General features: G+C 44.5%; 1 protein-coding gene across 1 annotated transcript in view; it reads left to right on the forward strand.

Annotated features, from left to right (window-relative positions):
* LOC139395953 (microtubule-associated serine/threonine-protein kinase 1-like) overlaps positions 1 to 19437 on the forward strand; it is a gene marked incomplete at its 3' end in the record, with an annotated part of 42822 nt that overhangs the window by 14211 nt on the left and 9174 nt on the right. The window contains exons 2-9 of the mRNA XM_071143266.1: positions 6526 to 6614; positions 7143 to 7218; positions 8436 to 8508; positions 12597 to 12757; positions 13993 to 14068; positions 15066 to 15275; positions 15799 to 15900; positions 19212 to 19344. Of these exons, the coding sequence (XP_070999367.1) occupies positions 6526 to 6614; positions 7143 to 7218; positions 8436 to 8508; positions 12597 to 12757; positions 13993 to 14068; positions 15066 to 15275; positions 15799 to 15900; positions 19212 to 19344 (920 nt within the window). The remainder of the gene's footprint in view (positions 1 to 6525; positions 6615 to 7142; positions 7219 to 8435; positions 8509 to 12596; positions 12758 to 13992; positions 14069 to 15065; positions 15276 to 15798; positions 15901 to 19211; positions 19345 to 19437) is intronic.

Consider the following 19437-nt stretch of genomic DNA (forward strand, 5'->3'; position numbering starts at 1 on the left):
TAGGCGAAAATTGAAAAAAAGGGTCCGATCCTTAATCGGTTTTAAAAGATTCACTTGCTATCGAAGTCATTCCAAAGGGTAGGTTCAACAGAGCAAATGAAATGTAACCGTACTTATCATACGTATCAATCATATAGCATCAATGATGCTATTTAGGCCTATATAACATTTGGGAAGTCATCAACAGCTATTCTATAAATTCAGCCCAGGATTCAACTAAAAATAGGCAATACATAAAGGCCTAGGGTTTCAAGCTCTGGTTAATTTCAAATAGAATCTACAAGTTAATCATAAATATGTTGGATTCACATCTCCATCTCAACCAAAAATACAAGTTAAAGAATAGGTTTAAATCAAACTGTATTTAAAGTGCATTTAAAATTTGATTTGATGTATTCCTTAACATACATTTTGGGTTGAAATGGAGACGTGACACCAACAGATCAATTGTTCCTTTGTAGACAAACTGGAATTAAAGCCAGACTCAGTGGGACAGATGGAGCTAACCAAGTAGAAGATCTCCTTCAACAGTTGAAATGTGTTTGCGTTGACAATCAAACACAATTCAATATCACTTTTGCAATATGGTAAATAGCCTATTACCTTGTCGACAAGTTAACAAATTATATGTTGGATTCACATCTCAACCAAAAATAAAAGTTAAAGAACAGGATTAAGCCAGTGGCTCAGATGGAACTATCCAAGCAGCACTTCTCCTTTAAATGTTGATATTTGGTTGCGTTGTCAACCAAACAGAATTCTCTATTACTTTTGTAAGACAGTCAATAGCCTGATGTAAGGCTTTACTTCATTGATCACTTGCACCATGTACTTTAATGCAATCTCAACTAACTGCAATCCAGGTCATTAATACTATTAGATCAAGCACAGTGATAACACATCAAATAAAAACATATTAAGTTGTTGTATAAATAAACAAAATATCTGACATTGTATTTCCCATTTGAACTTTAGTGTGCTTTTAAATGGTTGAAAGCGCAGCGATAACACATTTAGGTGACAACTAAACCAAAAAATCTGTCATTGATTTTCCATTAGAATTTGGTTGTGCTTTTAGATGGTTGAAAGCGTAGTGATAACACATTGGGAATTCAACATTTCAACGTTTGGCTGTCGTTTTGAGTGTGCGAAAATAGGTTGGAATCTTATTGATACGTATCTACCAAATATTACCCAATTCTCCACATTGAAATTATGTGGTATGCCCAGTGGGTTATTTTCTTTTTCACAGAATAGAGAATAGATTTCAATCTTGTCCTCTTTCAAAGGCAGGTTTAACAGAGAGAGGCTGTGAGAGCATCACAGTGAGTTCCAGGCTAAGACAGATGGAACTGAACCGTGATATTTTAGCTTCGTGTTCCATTGACTTTCCATTACATTTATGTTTTTACATTTTAGTAATTTAGCAGACGCTCTTATCCAGAGCGACTTAAATCTTAAAATAGCTAGGTGGGACAACAACATATCTCAGTTATAGTAAGGGGGGGGACCTGGGTCTTGACTGCTATCTGGATCCAGTGTTGCTGCAGCGTGGCCAGGGAGTGGTTCACCTCCTCAGCCTCCCTGCGCCAGCTCAACACCTCAAAATGGCAGTGGAACAGCACCAAGGGAAAGTCCACCACCATGCTGTACATGGGTTTCCTGGGATTCCTCTCCACATCCAGGACTTGATCCACTATCTCTGGAGCCTCCAGCTTCTGACTTATCAGCAGCAGCACAGTCATCATGCACCGTACCTGGTGGTAGAGAAAGGCCAGTCCTTTGATCTCAAATATGATAGGTCTTATGGGTCTGTGGCAGTGAGCATGGTAGGGTGAGCTTGAGGAAAGTACCATGGTCTTGTAGTGGATGCGAGCTTCGACTGGAAGCCAGTGTGGAGTGTGCGGAGGAGCGGGGTGACATGGGAGAACTTTTGATTTAGTCACACACACTGCCATTTGGCCTTTTGTCTCATCAGTTGTTATCACAGCTTTCTCCTCTGTTACTCTGACTGATCACCAGAACCCACAGACAGACAGAGACTGCATAGGCCATTGATTCTCTATAAATCACACAACCACACACTGACTGGCAACTCTACTGTCAAATACTGTCGGAGTGACTGACTGGCTGCCACCGGAAGAGTTTGTAGCCTGGTGATGTGATGCAGTAGATTATCATGGATTATGAACTGCTGCCCACACAGCAGATTTGCTGCTTCATCATCATGTTTTACCAAATGTGATTTTTATCACAGTGTGACCTCATGAGGTAAAGAGTCAGAAGACACAGCAAGGGTTATTGATGTCTAGAATTCACAGATCACACAAGACAGGCAACACTACTGACTGACTGTTAACACTACTGGCAACTACTGACTGACTCATTGTTAACACTACTGTCAGCTACTGACTGACTCATTGTTAACACTACTGTCAGCTACTGATTGACTGACTGACTGTCTGACTGTTAACACTACTATCAACTACTGACTGACTGACTAAACTGGCTGACTGCCTGCCTGCTACTGGCTGAGCCTGATGTCTGGATTAAATGGATTATGATACAGTAGATTAAAATGCCCACATACCAGATTATTTGAGGTTTCATCTGCATGTTTTAGTGTAACGTGAGTTCATAGAAGTTCATGTATAAAGATGGGATGTAGGTCAAATGTCATAAAGTCAGAGTGCAAAGTGTAAAGTAAGTTCTAGACCTGGTGTTCCCTTAGATTGTAAACGGTCATGGTCAAAACATCTAGATTCAATGGTTGTAAAGATGGGGAGAGGTCTGTCCGTAATAAAGAGATTCTCTGCTTTTTTGACACCACACTGCAAGTCCTGCAGGCTCTAGTTTTATCTTATCTTGATTATTGTCCAGTCATGGTCAAGTGCTGCAAAGAAAGACCTAGTTAAAGTGCAGCTGGCCCAGAACAGAGAGGCACGTCTTGCTCTTCATTGTAATCAGAGGGCTAATATTAATACTATGCTGCCAGTCTCTCTTGGCAAAGAGTTGAGGAGAGACTGACTACGTCACTTCTTCTTTTTATAAGAAACATTCATGTTTAGAAAATTCCAAATAGTTTGCATAGTCAATCTACACACAGCTCTGACACACACTTACCCCACCAGACATGCCACCAGGGGTCTTTTCACAGTCCCCAAATTCAAGAAACAAATTCAAGAAAGTGTACAGTAATATATAGAGCCATTATTGCAAAGAACTCATATTGCCTAAATGAACAGCCAACCTGGTTAAAACACCAGATAAAGCAACACCTCACAGCACAACTCCCCCATTTGACCTAGATATTGTCTGTATGCATTGATATGTAGACTATGAGTGCTGTTTTTAAATGTATGTATGTTCTGTCCTTGAACTGTTCTGGTCTATTAATGTTCTGTGTTATGTCATGTTCTGTGTGGACCCCAGGAAGAGTAGCTGCTATTTTCGTTACACCTAATGGGGATCCTAATAAAGAAAGGAATAATAAAGACCTGTTATTGTAACTACAGCACGGGGTTGGACGTTCACATGAGTAGTATGTTGTGTGACTCTTTAGTGTTGCTATAGTAACCGTGTACACCCAGCCTCCCCTCACCCCCCTCTCTCTTACTGCTTCGTGGTCGGGTCATTACAGAACGAAGCAAGGCAGAATTTACTCCTCATTTATTTACCTGGTTAAATGAATGATTCAATTCAATTCTGTAAGATGTAGCTAACGCTGTCTAGAGATGTGTCTAGTCTGGAGACTGGTCATTAAGGATAAACCAAACTGAACACAATCATACTGAAAGTGTTTGTCCACCTCAAAAATGCCATATGATATGCTATCAAAAACCTTTATGTTGTGTGATATAGTAAGGGCACTGCTCTTGATTTATGGTGGTCTTGGGATAAAGCCAGCAGCACACACACACACACATAAACATACACACACACACACTATCTAAACCAGATGGAGAGCGGCTGAGCCCACACTACATGACCATAACCGTGACTGAGAGATTTACCCTGTCACTCAGCAACACCAGAGAGGAGAGAGAAAACACACACACTTGTCTTCTTTTCCTTTCCATTTCTCTCTTTCACCCCTCCCTCTCTATATTCACCCCTCCCTCTCTATATTCACCCCCCTCTTTCCCATGTTTCCTTCAATTTTTCATTTGTCAGCTCTATCTCAGATCTTTTTCCATCAGACTAAAGTCATGAGAAATGTTATGAAAGACACAGCATGTCATCCACTGAGCATAGTTCCAGTTAGGTCTATGGATGACTCATCACTTGAATTAATTCTCATGCTAAACGTCTAATGTAGAGGAACTGAACTCTGAAGAAATAAAACAAGGTATCTTTCTATTCTTCCCCTTCACTCAATATTCTCAACCCTGGTAGTCTCTCTTTCTCCTTTCTCTCTCACTTTTTCTCACAAACTGAATTTCTTTGTCACACATACTCCCCCTCTCTACCCCCCTCCTCTCCTCCCCATCCCGCTCCTTCTCTCTATCTCTATATGTGGGTTAGAGAGTTCATTTAATCAAGCCACAGGAGAGGACAGTGACATTCAGCGTTACTTAGAATCCCACTTAGAAGGACCAGTCTGAACCATAAAGTCCCAGACAGTCCTCTAGTCTCCACTGGGCCCTCCTTCATAAAGAAACTAGATTCATCATTAAGATGATGACACATTTAAAGGTAATGCTTACATTGGCCAATTTAAGTACTGTGTATTCTACACTGTATTATTGATTGTGTGATAAATTGTGAAGGTTAATATACTATTAACCAACCAAATTTAAATAAACATGTAAGACGAAAAAAATATAAAGTTAACGGAGAGTAAGGACTGGGATGACTCTCTCAGTATGTCTGTCTGGTTCTCCTCCAGTCCTCAGAGAGTTGTAGTGTAATGGTGTTAAGCCACTTCCAAAACCAAGCCTAATGCATTTCCCTTAAATATTTCACCACCCCTTCTCTCCAAATGTGTGTGAGTTCATTGACAAGCCTCTCCTGGTACCTGAGTGACACAGAGAGAGATCACTAGGTGGTTTTTGGCTGTTTCCTTGATGTTAGCTGTTCTGACGAGGAACAAACACATGAGAATAAAAAAAAAAAGAAGGGATATGGCGGTGGAGGGGGGAGGGAGGAAGGGGGGAGGGAGTGCTTTATTTGAAATGCATCAATGCATTATGGAAATTGTCCTGCTGTTTCAGACATGTGCGTATACCGCTCGTGCATGTGCGTACGTGTGTGTCGCGTACTTACCTGCTCATGCGTGTGTGTGTAATTTACATCCCAGCTGTATAGAGCAGAATGCTATCTGATGCAATGTGGAACAAGCCTAGCCCAGGTCTTTGTCATGCTGTGTTAGCGCTGTGCAGCTTCCTACCTCTTCTCATCTGGCTGACAGCTACCCTTCAAAACCAGCACACTGGAGAGATCTGGCAGAGCAACCAAAACAGACTTGACACGTACACACACACACACACTCAGAGGAGAAAAGTGACATCATTTTTACTAGGGGTCATTTTTCGAGGCTACAGTATGCCATATTCCTGTTACTATTGTGCTATGCTGACAGTGTTGAAAGTCGTTATTCGGGAGTCATTATTAGTGGTGAATACAGTGTAGTGAGTCGTCATTGGTCGACCATAGATTGAGGAAGGAGGAGAAGGAGGAGAAAGGGAACAGTCTACTGTGGGTGATTTTTCAAGGCTATACCATATTTCTCTCCTATGCTGATAGTGGTGTATAATATGGAGAATATATATTAGTGAGGGATTTCAGCCAACTACAACATCACACCGTTACGTACGGTTCCCTGACTACAGGAAGTATGGTTGTCATGGTAGAATCACACCTTTTAAAGCCCTCCTCCCGCATAACACCACCTGTGTCACACTCAGTGTGTGTGTCCATGTTTTTTTCTCTTGCTTCAGGAGGGTTAATCCTCATTTATATGATAATCTCAACACATCATTACCTGCCCCTCTCCTTCTCTCTCGCTCTCTCTCCATCTCTCCCTCGCTCCCATCATTATCTCGCATGAGAGGTGTCTCGTCCAAGTTGACACTGAAGGAAATTGGAAGTTCTTGTTGCCGTGGCTCGTGGTGTGTGTGTGTGTGTGTGTGTGTGTGTGTGTTTGTGTGTGTGTGTGTGATCCACAAGGCTTTGTTGCTTTGGCTCTCTCCCCACGTGGTGGGCTGACTTCAATACACCATGTTCTCTGGCCCAATTTGTATGAGCATGCATACACACATTTACACACAGAAGCGCACACACACACACACACACACTCACACTTACACGCACACATGCGTTCAAGCTCAGAAGCCCACAGCCACACAAACACGCACTCACACACACACGCACACACACACACATGAAAGTACACACGATCACACCCAACTTTCTCATAGATATTACGTTAAGAGTGGTGGATGCTGTTAGATGGTAATGTTATCACCTCTTTGACTGTGTTTCAGATAATGATGGCCTGTGTGTTTGTGGCTGTGTGTGTTCTAGTTGCCGGACCAGTAACCGGAAGAGCCTCATTCTAACCAGTACATCACCCACTCTCCCTCGACCACACTCACCTCTCCCTGGACACATAGGTAAGGCAATTGGTTATAATTAAGCGTTAAGACGCGAGGGGGTGTGGTATATGGCCAATATACCACGGCTAATGGCGGTTCTTACGCACGACACAACGCGCGCCTGCACACAGCCCTTAGCCGCGGTATATTGGCCATATATCACAAACCTCTGAGGTGCCTTATTGCTGTTATAAACTGGTTAACAACATAATTAGAGCAGTAAAAATACATGTTTTGTCATACCCATGGTATATGGCCTGATATACCACGGCTATCAGCTAATCAGCATTCAGGGCTCAAACCACCCAGTTTATATTAACAGTTAATACTGTATTTACAGTGATGTATAATGGGCCAGTTTGGTTCTTTGTAGATCATTTGGTAGAGCATGGTGCTTGTAACGCCAGGGTAGTGGGTTCAATGCCCAGGACCGCCCATACTTAAAATGTATGCATGCATGACTGTAAGCTGCTCTGGATAAAAATGTCTGCTAAATATATTAAATATTATAATGGCACTTCATGTTTGTTCCCTGTCTCTCCACAGGAAGTAGTCCATTGGACAGCCCAAGGAACTTCTCCCCCAGTGGCCCTGCCCACTTCTCATTTGCCTCCTCTAGAAGGTAAATAGCGTTTGGACTACTCAATACATCTGCTGTTTACATATAAAGAGATTATATCCAGTTATATAAAGGGATTAAAAACCAGGTAACGCTCTTGGCAGGTCCCTTTTTATGATCCTATAATCTAATCTAGCAGCCATATCTCTAAATCAGGTAATCCTACAACAACCAAAAAGCCTTTGGCTACACTGCATAAACAAACACATTGTCATACCAATACCGCCGTAATAGTGTAGTTTTGTGGGCAGGCCGGATAGTAGAGAGGAAAGACAGAGAGAGTTGCTGAATGTGAACCCCTGCTGCACCCCTGCTGCAGAGGCAGTGGCTTAGACCACTAGACCACCCCAGGCCTCAACTGACCGTTTAGTTAAGCAGTGACAATATTCCAGTGGCACACACACAGTGAAAGGGAATGCATTTACACCCTTATACAGAGACACGTTCCCCTCTTTGCATTCCCCTGTCACACGGCATGACAAAGTGTTTGTGTGTGTGTGTGTTTATGTGCGCGCACAGACGGATGGGCCTCTGAGTGCCAGGATGTAGCCAAAACCAACATCCATCATGACTCCAGCAGTGTCAGACAGATAGAAGGTCCCACAGAGAGAGGGAGAGAGATATGTGTAGCAGGACCCCAGGGAAGCAGAGGAAAGGAAGGGATTATTGGCACAAAAGGCAATCCAGGAGGTGTGAAAGAAATGTGGAACATTAAGCTCTCTGACTTTTTGGACAGAAGGAACTACCTTTCTGCTCTGGAACTAGTATGACGCAATTCTTCCTGCTCTCTTCCTAACCCCCCCCCCCCCTACCCCTCTCTCTCTCTCTCCCATCCTACCCCTCTCCCTCTCTCTCTCTCTCTCTCTCTCTCTCTCTCTCTCTCTCTCTCTCTCTCCCACCCTAACCTCTCTCTCTCTCTCTCTCCCACCCTACCCCTCTCTCTCTCTCTCTCACCCTACCCCTCTCTCTCTGTCTCTCTCCCACCCTACCCCTCTCTGTCTCTCTCTCTCTCCCACCCTACCCCCCTCTCTCTCTCTCTCCCACCCTACCCCTCTCTCTCTGTCTCTCTCCCACCATACCCCTCTCTCTCTCTCTCTCCCTACCACCCTACCCCTCTCTCTCTCTCTCTCCCACCCTACCTCTCTCTCTCTCTCTCCCACCCTAACCCTATCTCTCTCTCTCCCTCCCACCCTACCCCTCAATCCCTCTCTCTTCTGCAGGGCGGACGGTCGAAGATGGTCCCTGGCCTCTCTCCCCTCCTCTGGATATGGCACCAACACACCCAGCTCAACGGTAACTACAACTGACCCATTTTTACACAGATGGTAAAATGTGTAAGAACGTGTAAGAACAACAATCTCTAATGACAAGTTTTCCTTATTATCATTTATTGTCTTAACTATTTATGGTGTTTTATCTGTGTCTGAAACGGACAAAAGGAAACTCAAATAAAAAGACTAAAATCATTGTAATAACTCCTCCATTTGAACACCACACTCTAGAGGTCCTTTCATATTACCAACATGACATGATCTAGCAGCATGGAGCTGTTTGGCCTTGTTATCAGAGTTACTGTTCGTTTCCTCAAGGCAGTTCCATTGCTTCATGCCTTGGTCCCTGATTGGAGTAGACTTGACAGTTGAAAGCAGGACAGAGGAAAAACGATCCAGTCTTCATAATAACCACCATATAACTGTTAAAGGGGCAATCTGCAGTTCAAACCATAATCAGTGGAAGTAGTAATTGCAGATTGCTCCTTTAAGTCATGAGACATCTGATAGGGCGAAACTTGTTTTTTTATTCTTGCTCTCATTCATGCAAATTACATTAGTGAAACTTGACATTCCATGCATGAATATGTATTTATACGCTAGAATGTATTTCCAAATATTAAATGTTTCCCTGCTTGGTATGCAAGATGCCATTAGGAAACTCATGTTCTGTGGAGTTGATGTTCTACTTGTTTTGTTCTGCTTTTAAAATGATTACACGGCACACTAGCAGCCTTCTGGTGCCATGTGCAGGTACACACACACACACACACACACACACACTGGCAGACACCCACAGACAGACACACAATCACTGACAGACACACACACTGACAGAGACACACTGACAGACACACACACAGACAGACACACACACTGACAGACACACACTGACAGACACACACACTACCCCCCCACCCCTCCCACACATAAAGCCTTTCCCTCTATAATTTGTGCTGTAAATCTCAGCTGGATAGTTAAAAGGCACCTTCCCGCTGGTGAACATGGATCTATCCCATAATACTACCCATGGAGAACAGAACTAAAAATAAACCAGCGGCTCAGATCAGATCGCTTGCTAAGATGTACATTCAGTACCTGATTTATCACTGTGGCTGATGACTTGGCTCAAAGAGAACGTGTGTGTGTGTGTGTGTGTGTGTGTGTGTGTGTGTGTGTGTGTGTGTGTGTGTGTGTGTGTGTGTGTGTGAGATAATAAAGTAGAAACAGAAAGTCAACCGGTCTTAAAAACATGTTATCTCATCCTCTATCCATTGCTATGATTCAGTTTGCTAAACTGAGTGATAGAGTGAGGGATGGGGGGGATACAGACAGAGATGGAAAGAGTCAATGAAGAGTGAAATGTGTGTAAGAGATAGAGAGGAGGGGAAGACAGACAAAAAAGAGGAAAAGAACGAGAACACACCCACAAACACCCCCCCCCCCCCCACACACACACATCCACACACACCCACAAACACCCCCCCCCCCCACACACACATCCACACACACCCACAAACATCCCCCCACACACACACATCCACAAACACCCCCCCCCCCACACACACCCACATAAACACACCCCCACACACATCCACACATACCCACACAAACACACCCCCACACATGCGCCCACCCACCCACACACACACACGCACACACACCCTCCACACACGCACACACAAACACACCCCCACACACCTACTCACCCACCCACCCACACACACACACACACACACACACACACATACACTACCATTAATTGCAGTTTTGCAGTGCTGTTGACAGGAGGTTCTCTCCTCCCCTGTCCCCCTCACCTGTCTCTTCTTCACCCCTCTCTCCCCCCCTCTCCTCTCTCCACCTCCTTCCCTCTCCTCTCTCTACCTCCTTCCTTCTCCCCCTCTCCTCTCCTCTCTCCCCCTCTCCTCTCTTCTCTTCCTCTCTCCCCTCTCCTCTCCTGTCTCCACCTTCCTCTCTTCTCTCCCCCGTCCTCTCTTCCTCCTGTACAGACGTCAGTTTTCAGACCTCCCCAGGCTCTTACATGGACCATTACTTGCTTGATTAGCTACTGCAGGGTCCGCATACACAGAGGAGATGAAAGGAGGGGATGAGGACAGAGGAGATGAAAGGAGAGGATGAGGACAGAGGAGATGAAATGAGGGGATGAGGACAGAGGAGATGAAAGGAGGGGATGAGGACAGAGGAGATGAAAGGAGGGGATGAGGGGAGAGGAGATGAAAGGAGGGGATGAGAACAGAGGAGATGAAAGGAGGGCAGAGGAGATGAAAGGAGGGCAGGGGAGATGAAAGGAGGGGATGAGGACAGAGCAGATGAAAGGAGGGGATGAGAAGAGAGAAGATGAATGGAGGGCAGAGGAGATGAAAGGAGGGGATGAGAAGAGAGAAGATGAAAGGAGGGCCGATGAGATGAAAGGAGGGGAGAGGAGATGAAAGGAGGGGATGAGGGGAGAGGAGATGAACGGAGGAGAGGAGGACAGAGGAGATGAAAGGAGGGGATGAGAACAGAGGAGATGAAAGGGCAGAGGAGATGAAAGGAGGGGATGAGGACAGAGCAGATGAAAGGAAGGGATGAGAACAGAGAAGATGAAAGGAGGGGAGAGGAGATGAAAGGAGGGGATGAGGGGAGAGGAGGGGAGAGGAGATGAAATGAGGGGAGAGGAGATGAAAGGAGGAGAGGAGGAGATGAAAGGAGGGCAGGAGGACAGAGAGAGACACATTAAGACCCAACCAAATCATGAGAAAACAACATGATAATTACGTGACACATTGGAAAGAATTTACAAAAAAAACAGAGCAAACTAGAATGCCATCACAGCAGCAAGATTTGTGACCTGTTGCCACAAGAAAAGGGCAACCAGTGAAGATCAAACACCATTGTAAATACAACCCATATTTATGTTTATTTATTTTCCCTTTTGTACTTTAACTATTTGCACATCATTACAACACTATATATAAACATAAAATGACATTTGAAATGTATTTTGGAACTTTTGTGAGTGTGATTGTTTATTTCACTTGGGGGGGGGGGGGGTGGAGAGAGAGAGGGGGGGGGGGGGTGGAGAGAGAGGAAGTAAGACAGAGTTAATGGAGAAAGAGAGAGAACCACAACAGGAGAGGACATAAAATACTTTCCCTCTATCCTGCTATCTTTCCTTCCTTGTATCCCTCTATCCTCCTTCAATCCACCTCATCCCATCATCTCCCTATGTGTTCAATTGATAATGTTGATATGCATTTAGCAATTTGAAGTGGTTTGGATTGGAACCAGAAGTAGGCCAGGTTCTAATGGATTTCATGGCAGAAATCATTGTTTAACCTCCCAACACACACTCACACACTCACTCACTCACTCACTTACTCACTCACTCACTCCCTTACTCACTCACTCACAAACGCACGAACACACACCACTATCTCCCCATCCCTATGGGAGGCGTGTTCATTAAAGCCCTTGATTGATCCAGCCTGGTTTTTCCTGTAGCTCTAGAACAGAAAAGCACGTTTGTTTAAGAGTAGGGTCTGCTAGTGCTAAGACCCCTGAGGCCCCACTTTAGCTTGTTGTCCAGTTTTAGTTTTCAGTCTCTTAGACTTGGTCTATTTTCTCTCTCTCTTCATCACACTCTTTCTCCCTCCCACTCTCTTTTCATCACATTTTTTGTTTTGTGATATTGACGTTTGTCCAGCAGCCTAGAAGCTCTGCATCGAACACATTAGTTGTACAATAAAGGCTTATTAACGCTTGAGGGCTCACTCTCTCTACCCCTCTCACTTCCACACTTTCTCTCTCTCTCTACCCCTCTCACGTCCACACTTTCTCTCTCTCTCTGTCTCTCTCTCTCTCTACCCCTCTCACTTCCACACTTTCTCTCTCTCTCTACCCCTCTCACTTCCACACTTTCTCTCTCTCTCGCTCTCTGTCTGTCTCTCTCTCTGTCTCTTTCTTTTATGAAACACATCATGAGGTATGATTGTTTCTTGCTTTTGACCTTTCTAATTACTCTCTCCCTTCCTCCTCCTCCCGCTCCCTCTCTCCCCCTCCCACCCCCTCGCTCCTGCTCTCTCCTCATGTCTTTCCTCTCTCCCCCAGTCCTCCTCCTCGTCACAGGAGCGGCTGCACCAGCTGCCCTTCCAGCCCACCATGGATGAGCTGCACTTCCTGTCCAAGCACTTCGGCAGCACCGAGAGCATCACCGACGACGACGGGGGCCGCCGCTCGCCACACGTGCGCCCCCGCTCCCGCAGCCTCAGGTTAGAGGGGTCAAGGGTCAGGGAAAGGGGTGGGGATACTAGTTTCGCCCTGTGTATCTCCTCGAAGCTTTATACACAAGCTTTATACACAAATATATGAATACAAACCCAATCTCCTAACAAACTCCTCTGCTTTACAGTTGCTCTCTCTCTGTCTCTCTCTCTGTCTCTCTCTCTCTCTGTCTGTCTCTGTCTCTCTCTCTGTCTCTCTCAGTCTCTCTCTCTGTCTCTCTCTCTCTGTCTCTCTGTCTCTGTCTGTCTGTCTGTCTCTGTCTGTCTGTCTGTCTGTCTGTCTCTGTCTGTCTGTCTGTCTGTCTGTCTGTCTGTCTGTCTGTCTGTCTGTCTGTCTGTCTCTCTCTCTCTCTCTCTCTCTCTCTATCTCTATGTCTCTCTCTTTCTCTTTCTCTCTTTCTCTTTCTCTCTCTCAGCATGCCCCTCTCTAGAGTTCACTGTGGTCTTTATTCACGTCAGTATCATCCAGGCGGTCTCCAGAGTGCATGTGTTTCTCCTCTCTTCTGTCTCCCAAGTGATGAGTCCATGGAGACTTCTAGACCAGACTAAAATATCTGCTCCACACACAGCAGACCTGGGTTCAAAATAATGTACATTTTCTTTCAAGAACTTTATCTGCGATTGATTAAACTTGTCTGACGCAATGGAACCAATGGAGTAGTCCCAAAAGTGTATGCCCCAGCCATCTGGCACTCCATGAAGCTCCAAGTATTAAACATATCTTAAATACTATTTGAACCCAGGTCTTGTATTAGTGCTTGGCATGGTTGCATGTGGCTTGTTCCAATGGGGTCTTGCGGTCTCCTCTCTTGATACACTGTAGAATGGCGGAGTAACTTCCTGTGTCTTTAACAATGCTCCTCCTTGATTGAGGAGTGGGGTCCTAATTAGTGCATCCATTAGAGGGAGACGGAGTGTTCAGAATTCCTGATTGGTTGATTTTAGAGAGAGACTAAAAGTGATGCTATCTCTGATTGGCTGATTTACATAATGTACAGACAGGGGTCCACACGTACGCACACACACACACACACACACACACACACACACACACACACACACACACACACACACACACACACACACACACACACACACACACACACTGGGTCCTGGCTGCTGCAAATTAAGCCTGCATTCAAGCGAAACATAAAAAAATTGATTGTCTATCACTCTTTCTTGTCAATCTGCCTCTCTGTCTCTGTCTCGTTCTCTCTCTTCAGCCCGGGGCGCTCACCGTCTTGCTATGACAACGAGATAGTAATGATGAACCATGTCTACAAGGAGCGCTTCCCCAAGGTCAGTACACACACACACATACACACACACACACGCACAACTCGTACACAGAAATGCACACACGTATGCAGGTACGCATACACATGCGCAGATGCGCACACACACACACACACACACACACACACACACACACACACACACACACACACACACACACACACACACACACAGTGGCCCTATCCCATAACATGAATGGGACTTGAAGCAGTGCTAACTGCAGTGTCACTGACTACCTGCACAGTTTTACTTGCTTCTGCATAAAAACACAACAAGATGGTTGCAACCGTCGCACCCCCAAAATGGAGACTGACATGTCATGCAGTAGCTGATCCAAAATGGCCCCAGAGAGCCATTTAGACAGAGCCCAGCGCAGTGCAGTTTCTCTCTCTAATACAGCATATCTCCCCGTCCACTGTTGCAACCACTTCTGGCTTTGTGTTGACCGATATCAATGACTTACAGGCTGTATGACAGGCAGGCTGCCGCTGTGGTAAAGCTGCAAACCAAACAGAAGCAGACAAACAGAGAAAAGGCATTACACACATCACATACTATAGTAGTTCCAACACTAAGGTACGGAGAGATTTATTTGGATTCAGCAGTTTGCTGATGGTGTCTGTTTGTTTGACTATATTGCTAGTCTCACACTAGAATACTGATCACATGGACTTCACATGGTGCTCAATGGGTGGGTGAACCACGCTCGCGCGTTAAGTAACCTTACCTGAGTCCTGAAGACTTGTGTTGGCTCCTAGGCGTTAGCTGAACACACCAACACAATCCTGTAGCTGGTAAAAGGCCTGTGTTCGAACCCCATCGGTCCTGTATTGATAATATGTAGTCTATGCTGTATCTGTCAACTGCCCAGATGAAGGAACGTTGATAGCTTCTCCCCTGAAAGGCTTTATCTCAGTTGGTTAACACTGTCTTGTGGCCTGGGTTCGGACCCCAGTCACTCACCTGTAGTGTATTTTACCATGTTGTCCTCTCCTCCCAGGCTACAGCCCAGATGGAGGAGCGTCTGTCAGAGTTCATCCAGAACTTCTCCCCGGAGAGCGTGCTGCCGCTGGCTGACGGGGTCCTCAGCTTCATCCACCACCAGATAGCAGAGCTGTCCAGAGACTGCCTGACCAAATCACAGGATGGACTCATCACAACGGTGTATTTCTTTGAGCTGCAGGAGAATCTGGAGAAGATGCTCAATGACGTGAGTTATCATGCATAGTTGCAAACACATGAGGACGCACATACACAACACATGTACATGCTCACATACACAACACATATACATGCTCACATACACAACACATATACATGCACACATACACAACACATATACATGCTCACACACACAACACATATACATGCTCACATACACAACACATGTACATGCTCACATACACAACACATATACATGCTCACATACACAACACATGTACATGCTCACATACACAACACATGTACATGCTCACATACACAACACATGTACATGCTCACATACACAACACATGTACATGCTCACATACACAACACATGTACATGCACACACACGCACCCCTAGTCCCCTTCTGGTCTTCCAAAGTAACTGACATTACATTTTACTGGTGAAGAACCTATTAATTGCTAAGAATTTGTTTATCGCTGTCCCTGGTGCTGAAGCCCTCTCTCTCTCTCTCTCTCTCTCTCTCTCTCTCTCTCTCTCTCTCTCTCTCTCTCTCTCTCCCTCTCAGGCCTATGAGCGTTCTGAGAGCTCTGAGTTGACCTTCGTCACTGAGCTGGTCAAAAAGCTCTTCATCATCATATCTCGTCCCGCCCGGCTTCTGGAATGTCTGGTGAGCTCTATTACAGGTCTATTACAGGGACGTTGAATGTTCAGGCTGCGGCTCAGACACTCTGGAGACTCTATTCTAGAGCACCTGGTTTAAATGGGTTTCAGAGCAGTTCACTCTCTAAATAGATAATTGAGTTAGAAATATGTGGAATTGTTGCAATAGCTTGTGAGTGGGCAATATATGCTGTACTATCATCACTTAATTGATATGTTGAATTATTTTGTCATATAAAATGATTTAATATTGCGCTAATTCCCCTAATTTGGAAAGTGTGTTAACTACCTTGTACAAGCTTGAATTTTCAACACATTAATTGAGTAGAATTACACATCTTTTCACCTCAGATTGGTGATGTTACTATCAAGATTATACTACATTGATTTTGCTTTAAAAAAAGTTGCTGGCCACAAACAAATCCACGTATTTGACAGTCAAGCTGGCACTGAAATGAAACCCCTGTCAGTTTGTAGGTCTACCTGTGAGGTGATGATTCGTTGAAATGTTCCAGTCAAAAAGGTGTTGTTTCCTTTTCGTATTGGCCATCTACTGTAAACATGACACAACGAGATGAGTTGAGAAATGGCTACTACAGGTTCTCATCTATCGACAGGTATAAGTAGTTTACCCAAGTTAGCTGTGGTTTTATCTTTTAGATGAGGGCAAACGGTACACGTCACCCCGGTTATTGTCCCAGTTCCATTGATCTTTATAGACAATAGTGATGTGATTCATTTGCGCTAGCTTTTGATTACAGTAGAACAAGCCAATCAAAGTGTAGAGTGGCTGCTTGGTAAATATTGGTGTGTGTGCAGTTTATAAGCAACTTATTTAGCTAAATAGAACTAATCTGAACACAAGTGTGACATATGTATGTGTAGGGAGTAATGTTTATTTTTGGCCTTCAAAATATCACAACATATTTCAGCATATTGATTATGAATTTGGACATTTAAAAACAAATTCATAATCAACAATAGGTAGCAGGAACAGTAACATTTTCAACTTATGTTTTAGGAATGTAAATGATACTTTCCGCATCATTTTTCAACAGGATTCTACTTAATCACCTAAAAACTAATGAATGAACCCCAAAACGTGCTTTGGTTTATTGATTTTGATAATATAGCTATAATCGTGAAACATATGTTTGTTTTGCCTACTATTCCAAATGGCACCCTATTCCCTATATAGTGCACTACTTTTGGACCTGGCCCCCATAGGGCTCTGATCAAAGGTAGTGCACCATGTAGGGAATAGGATGCCATTTGGGACACATACTGTTCATCCCCTTTAATCTGTCTCCCTCTCTCATTTGTCCCTGTAGCTAAATCAACGATACTAGAGGCTAACTTTATGACAGATTGTGCGGTGTATTTAACCAAAACACATCCCTTGTTTTCATAGATATAGGTCAAAGATGTCTTTATATGAGTCATTACATACACAGCATTATGTTAAATGCCTAAGGATATTTTCCTAACTGTAAAACGTCCACCCACATACACTGCTGCCATGGGCCAACACCTCATTCAATGACAGTTGAAATGAACTCCTCCAACTGTCCAGTTGACATTCAAAGCTATATGTACATAAGTCACTGGAGTGTCCCTGGATTTACACACTCTGATTGATGGCTTCCCCTGCCTGTCAAACGCTTGGTCCCACCTCCTTCTGCTGTTGCGTCTCATCTTCCCGTTGCCAGGGTCACCAGCGGAAGAGGTCGATAGGGTCAGGCTGGATGCTTCTGCTTGTGTCAGTTATATGAGAGAGAGAGTGAGAGGGAAGAGGTAGACAAGGATGGAGGGAGAGAGAAAGTGAAATGGAGGGGGGAGAGAGAAAGCGAGAGAAGTAAAGATGGAGGGAAGGATGGAGGGAGAGACAAAGGAAAATGCAGAGGAGAGAGATGGAGAGAGAGAGGAGAATGAAAGAGGTAGGGAAAGGTGGAGGGAGAGAGGAGAGAGAACGTGAATTGGAGGGGAGAGAGAGGGGGGGGTTCAGTTCATTTGGCATTCTAGTCACAGTCTCCTCTGATTTGGTGAAATGTCAGAGCCATGGTGGAAGAACATTATCCCACATAGAGGTACATAGAGCAGAGCAGAACGCTCTGCAGAGAGTTTCACTCCCACAGAATCAAGTACAAGACTTATATTAGTCTTATATTGTGTCTCTAATCTATGATCACTCCACTCATCATAGTTGGCAATCCAGGGAACTTTGTAAATTTACTCAAAGAAATATAATCTATTCTATTCCTTCTATTTCTATGGGTTCACTCCTCTCATCTGTATCTTAGTTGGCAAGGCCAGGGAACAGTTGATCATCGGAACACTGAAACCAGGAAATGACCTTCCCCTCCCAGCCCCAGGTGCTCTGGTTTCTAATAACAGTGTTATATCCCTCCACAAAGGGTGAATGAAAGAGATGCCCAGAGGACAGAATAAAAGGCTATGTTAATCAGCTGTAGGGCTTATTGGAGCAGCAATTCAAAGTTATGACCATGTTAGTACCCAGCAGTTTATTAGCTCCTTATTTCAGCCTGTAGGATTCCCCAGTTAAACTCAAAACAGCACACACAACACCATACACAATGGCAGTCGATGTGGCAGATTTAGTCTGTTATACTCTATATTGTCCCCCCTCTTCTCAATACCACAGACAGTACTGTCTATATTGTCCCCCCTCCTCTCAATAACACAGACAGTACTGTCAATATTGTCCCCCCTCTTCTCAATACCACAGACAGTACTGTCTATATTGTCCCCCCTCCTCTCAATACCACAGACAGTACTGTCAATATTGTCCCCCCTCCTCTCAATACCACAGACAGTACTGTCAATATTGTCCCCCCTCCTCTCAATACCACAGACAGTACTGTCAATATTGCCCCCCCTCCTCTCAATACCACAGACAGTACTGTCAATATTGTCCCCCCTCCTCTCAATACCACAGACAGTACTGTCAATATTGTCCCTCCCTCTTCTCAATACTGGCGGCAGGGTAGCCTAGTGGTTTGAGCGTTGGACAAGTAAACGAAAGGTTGCTGGATCGAATCTCTGAGCTGACAAGGTAAAAATCTGTCGTTTTGCCCCTGAACAAGGCAGTTAACCCACTGTTCCTAGGCCGTCATTGAAAATAAGAATTTGTTCTTAACTGACTTGCCTAGTTAAATAAAGGTAAAAAAAATATATATATATATTGTCCCCCCTCCCCTTCATGTACAGGAGTTCAATCCAGAAAAGTCAATACTACATCAAGTTTATGTGGCAGACTGGCAGCTTTTGTGTAACTTTGTATTTGGTTCCTCTCTGTAGGAGTTCAACCCAGAGGAGTTCTATCACCTGCTGGAGGCAGCGGAGGACCACGCCAAGGAGGGACACCTGATGAAGACGGACATCCCTCGCTACATCATCAGCCAGCTGGGTCTGACCCGGGACCCTCTGGAGGGTGAGACACACACACATTTAATGAAGATGGATACTCCTTGTTACGTCAGGACACTCTAGAGCCCTCAACTCTGGAACCACTTGGCTTTATTCC

This window comes from Oncorhynchus clarkii, unplaced genomic scaffold (assembly GCF_045791955.1).
Source record: "Oncorhynchus clarkii lewisi isolate Uvic-CL-2024 unplaced genomic scaffold, UVic_Ocla_1.0 unplaced_contig_5718_pilon_pilon, whole genome shotgun sequence".
NCBI classification, from domain to species: Eukaryota; Metazoa; Chordata; class Actinopteri; order Salmoniformes; family Salmonidae; genus Oncorhynchus; species Oncorhynchus clarkii.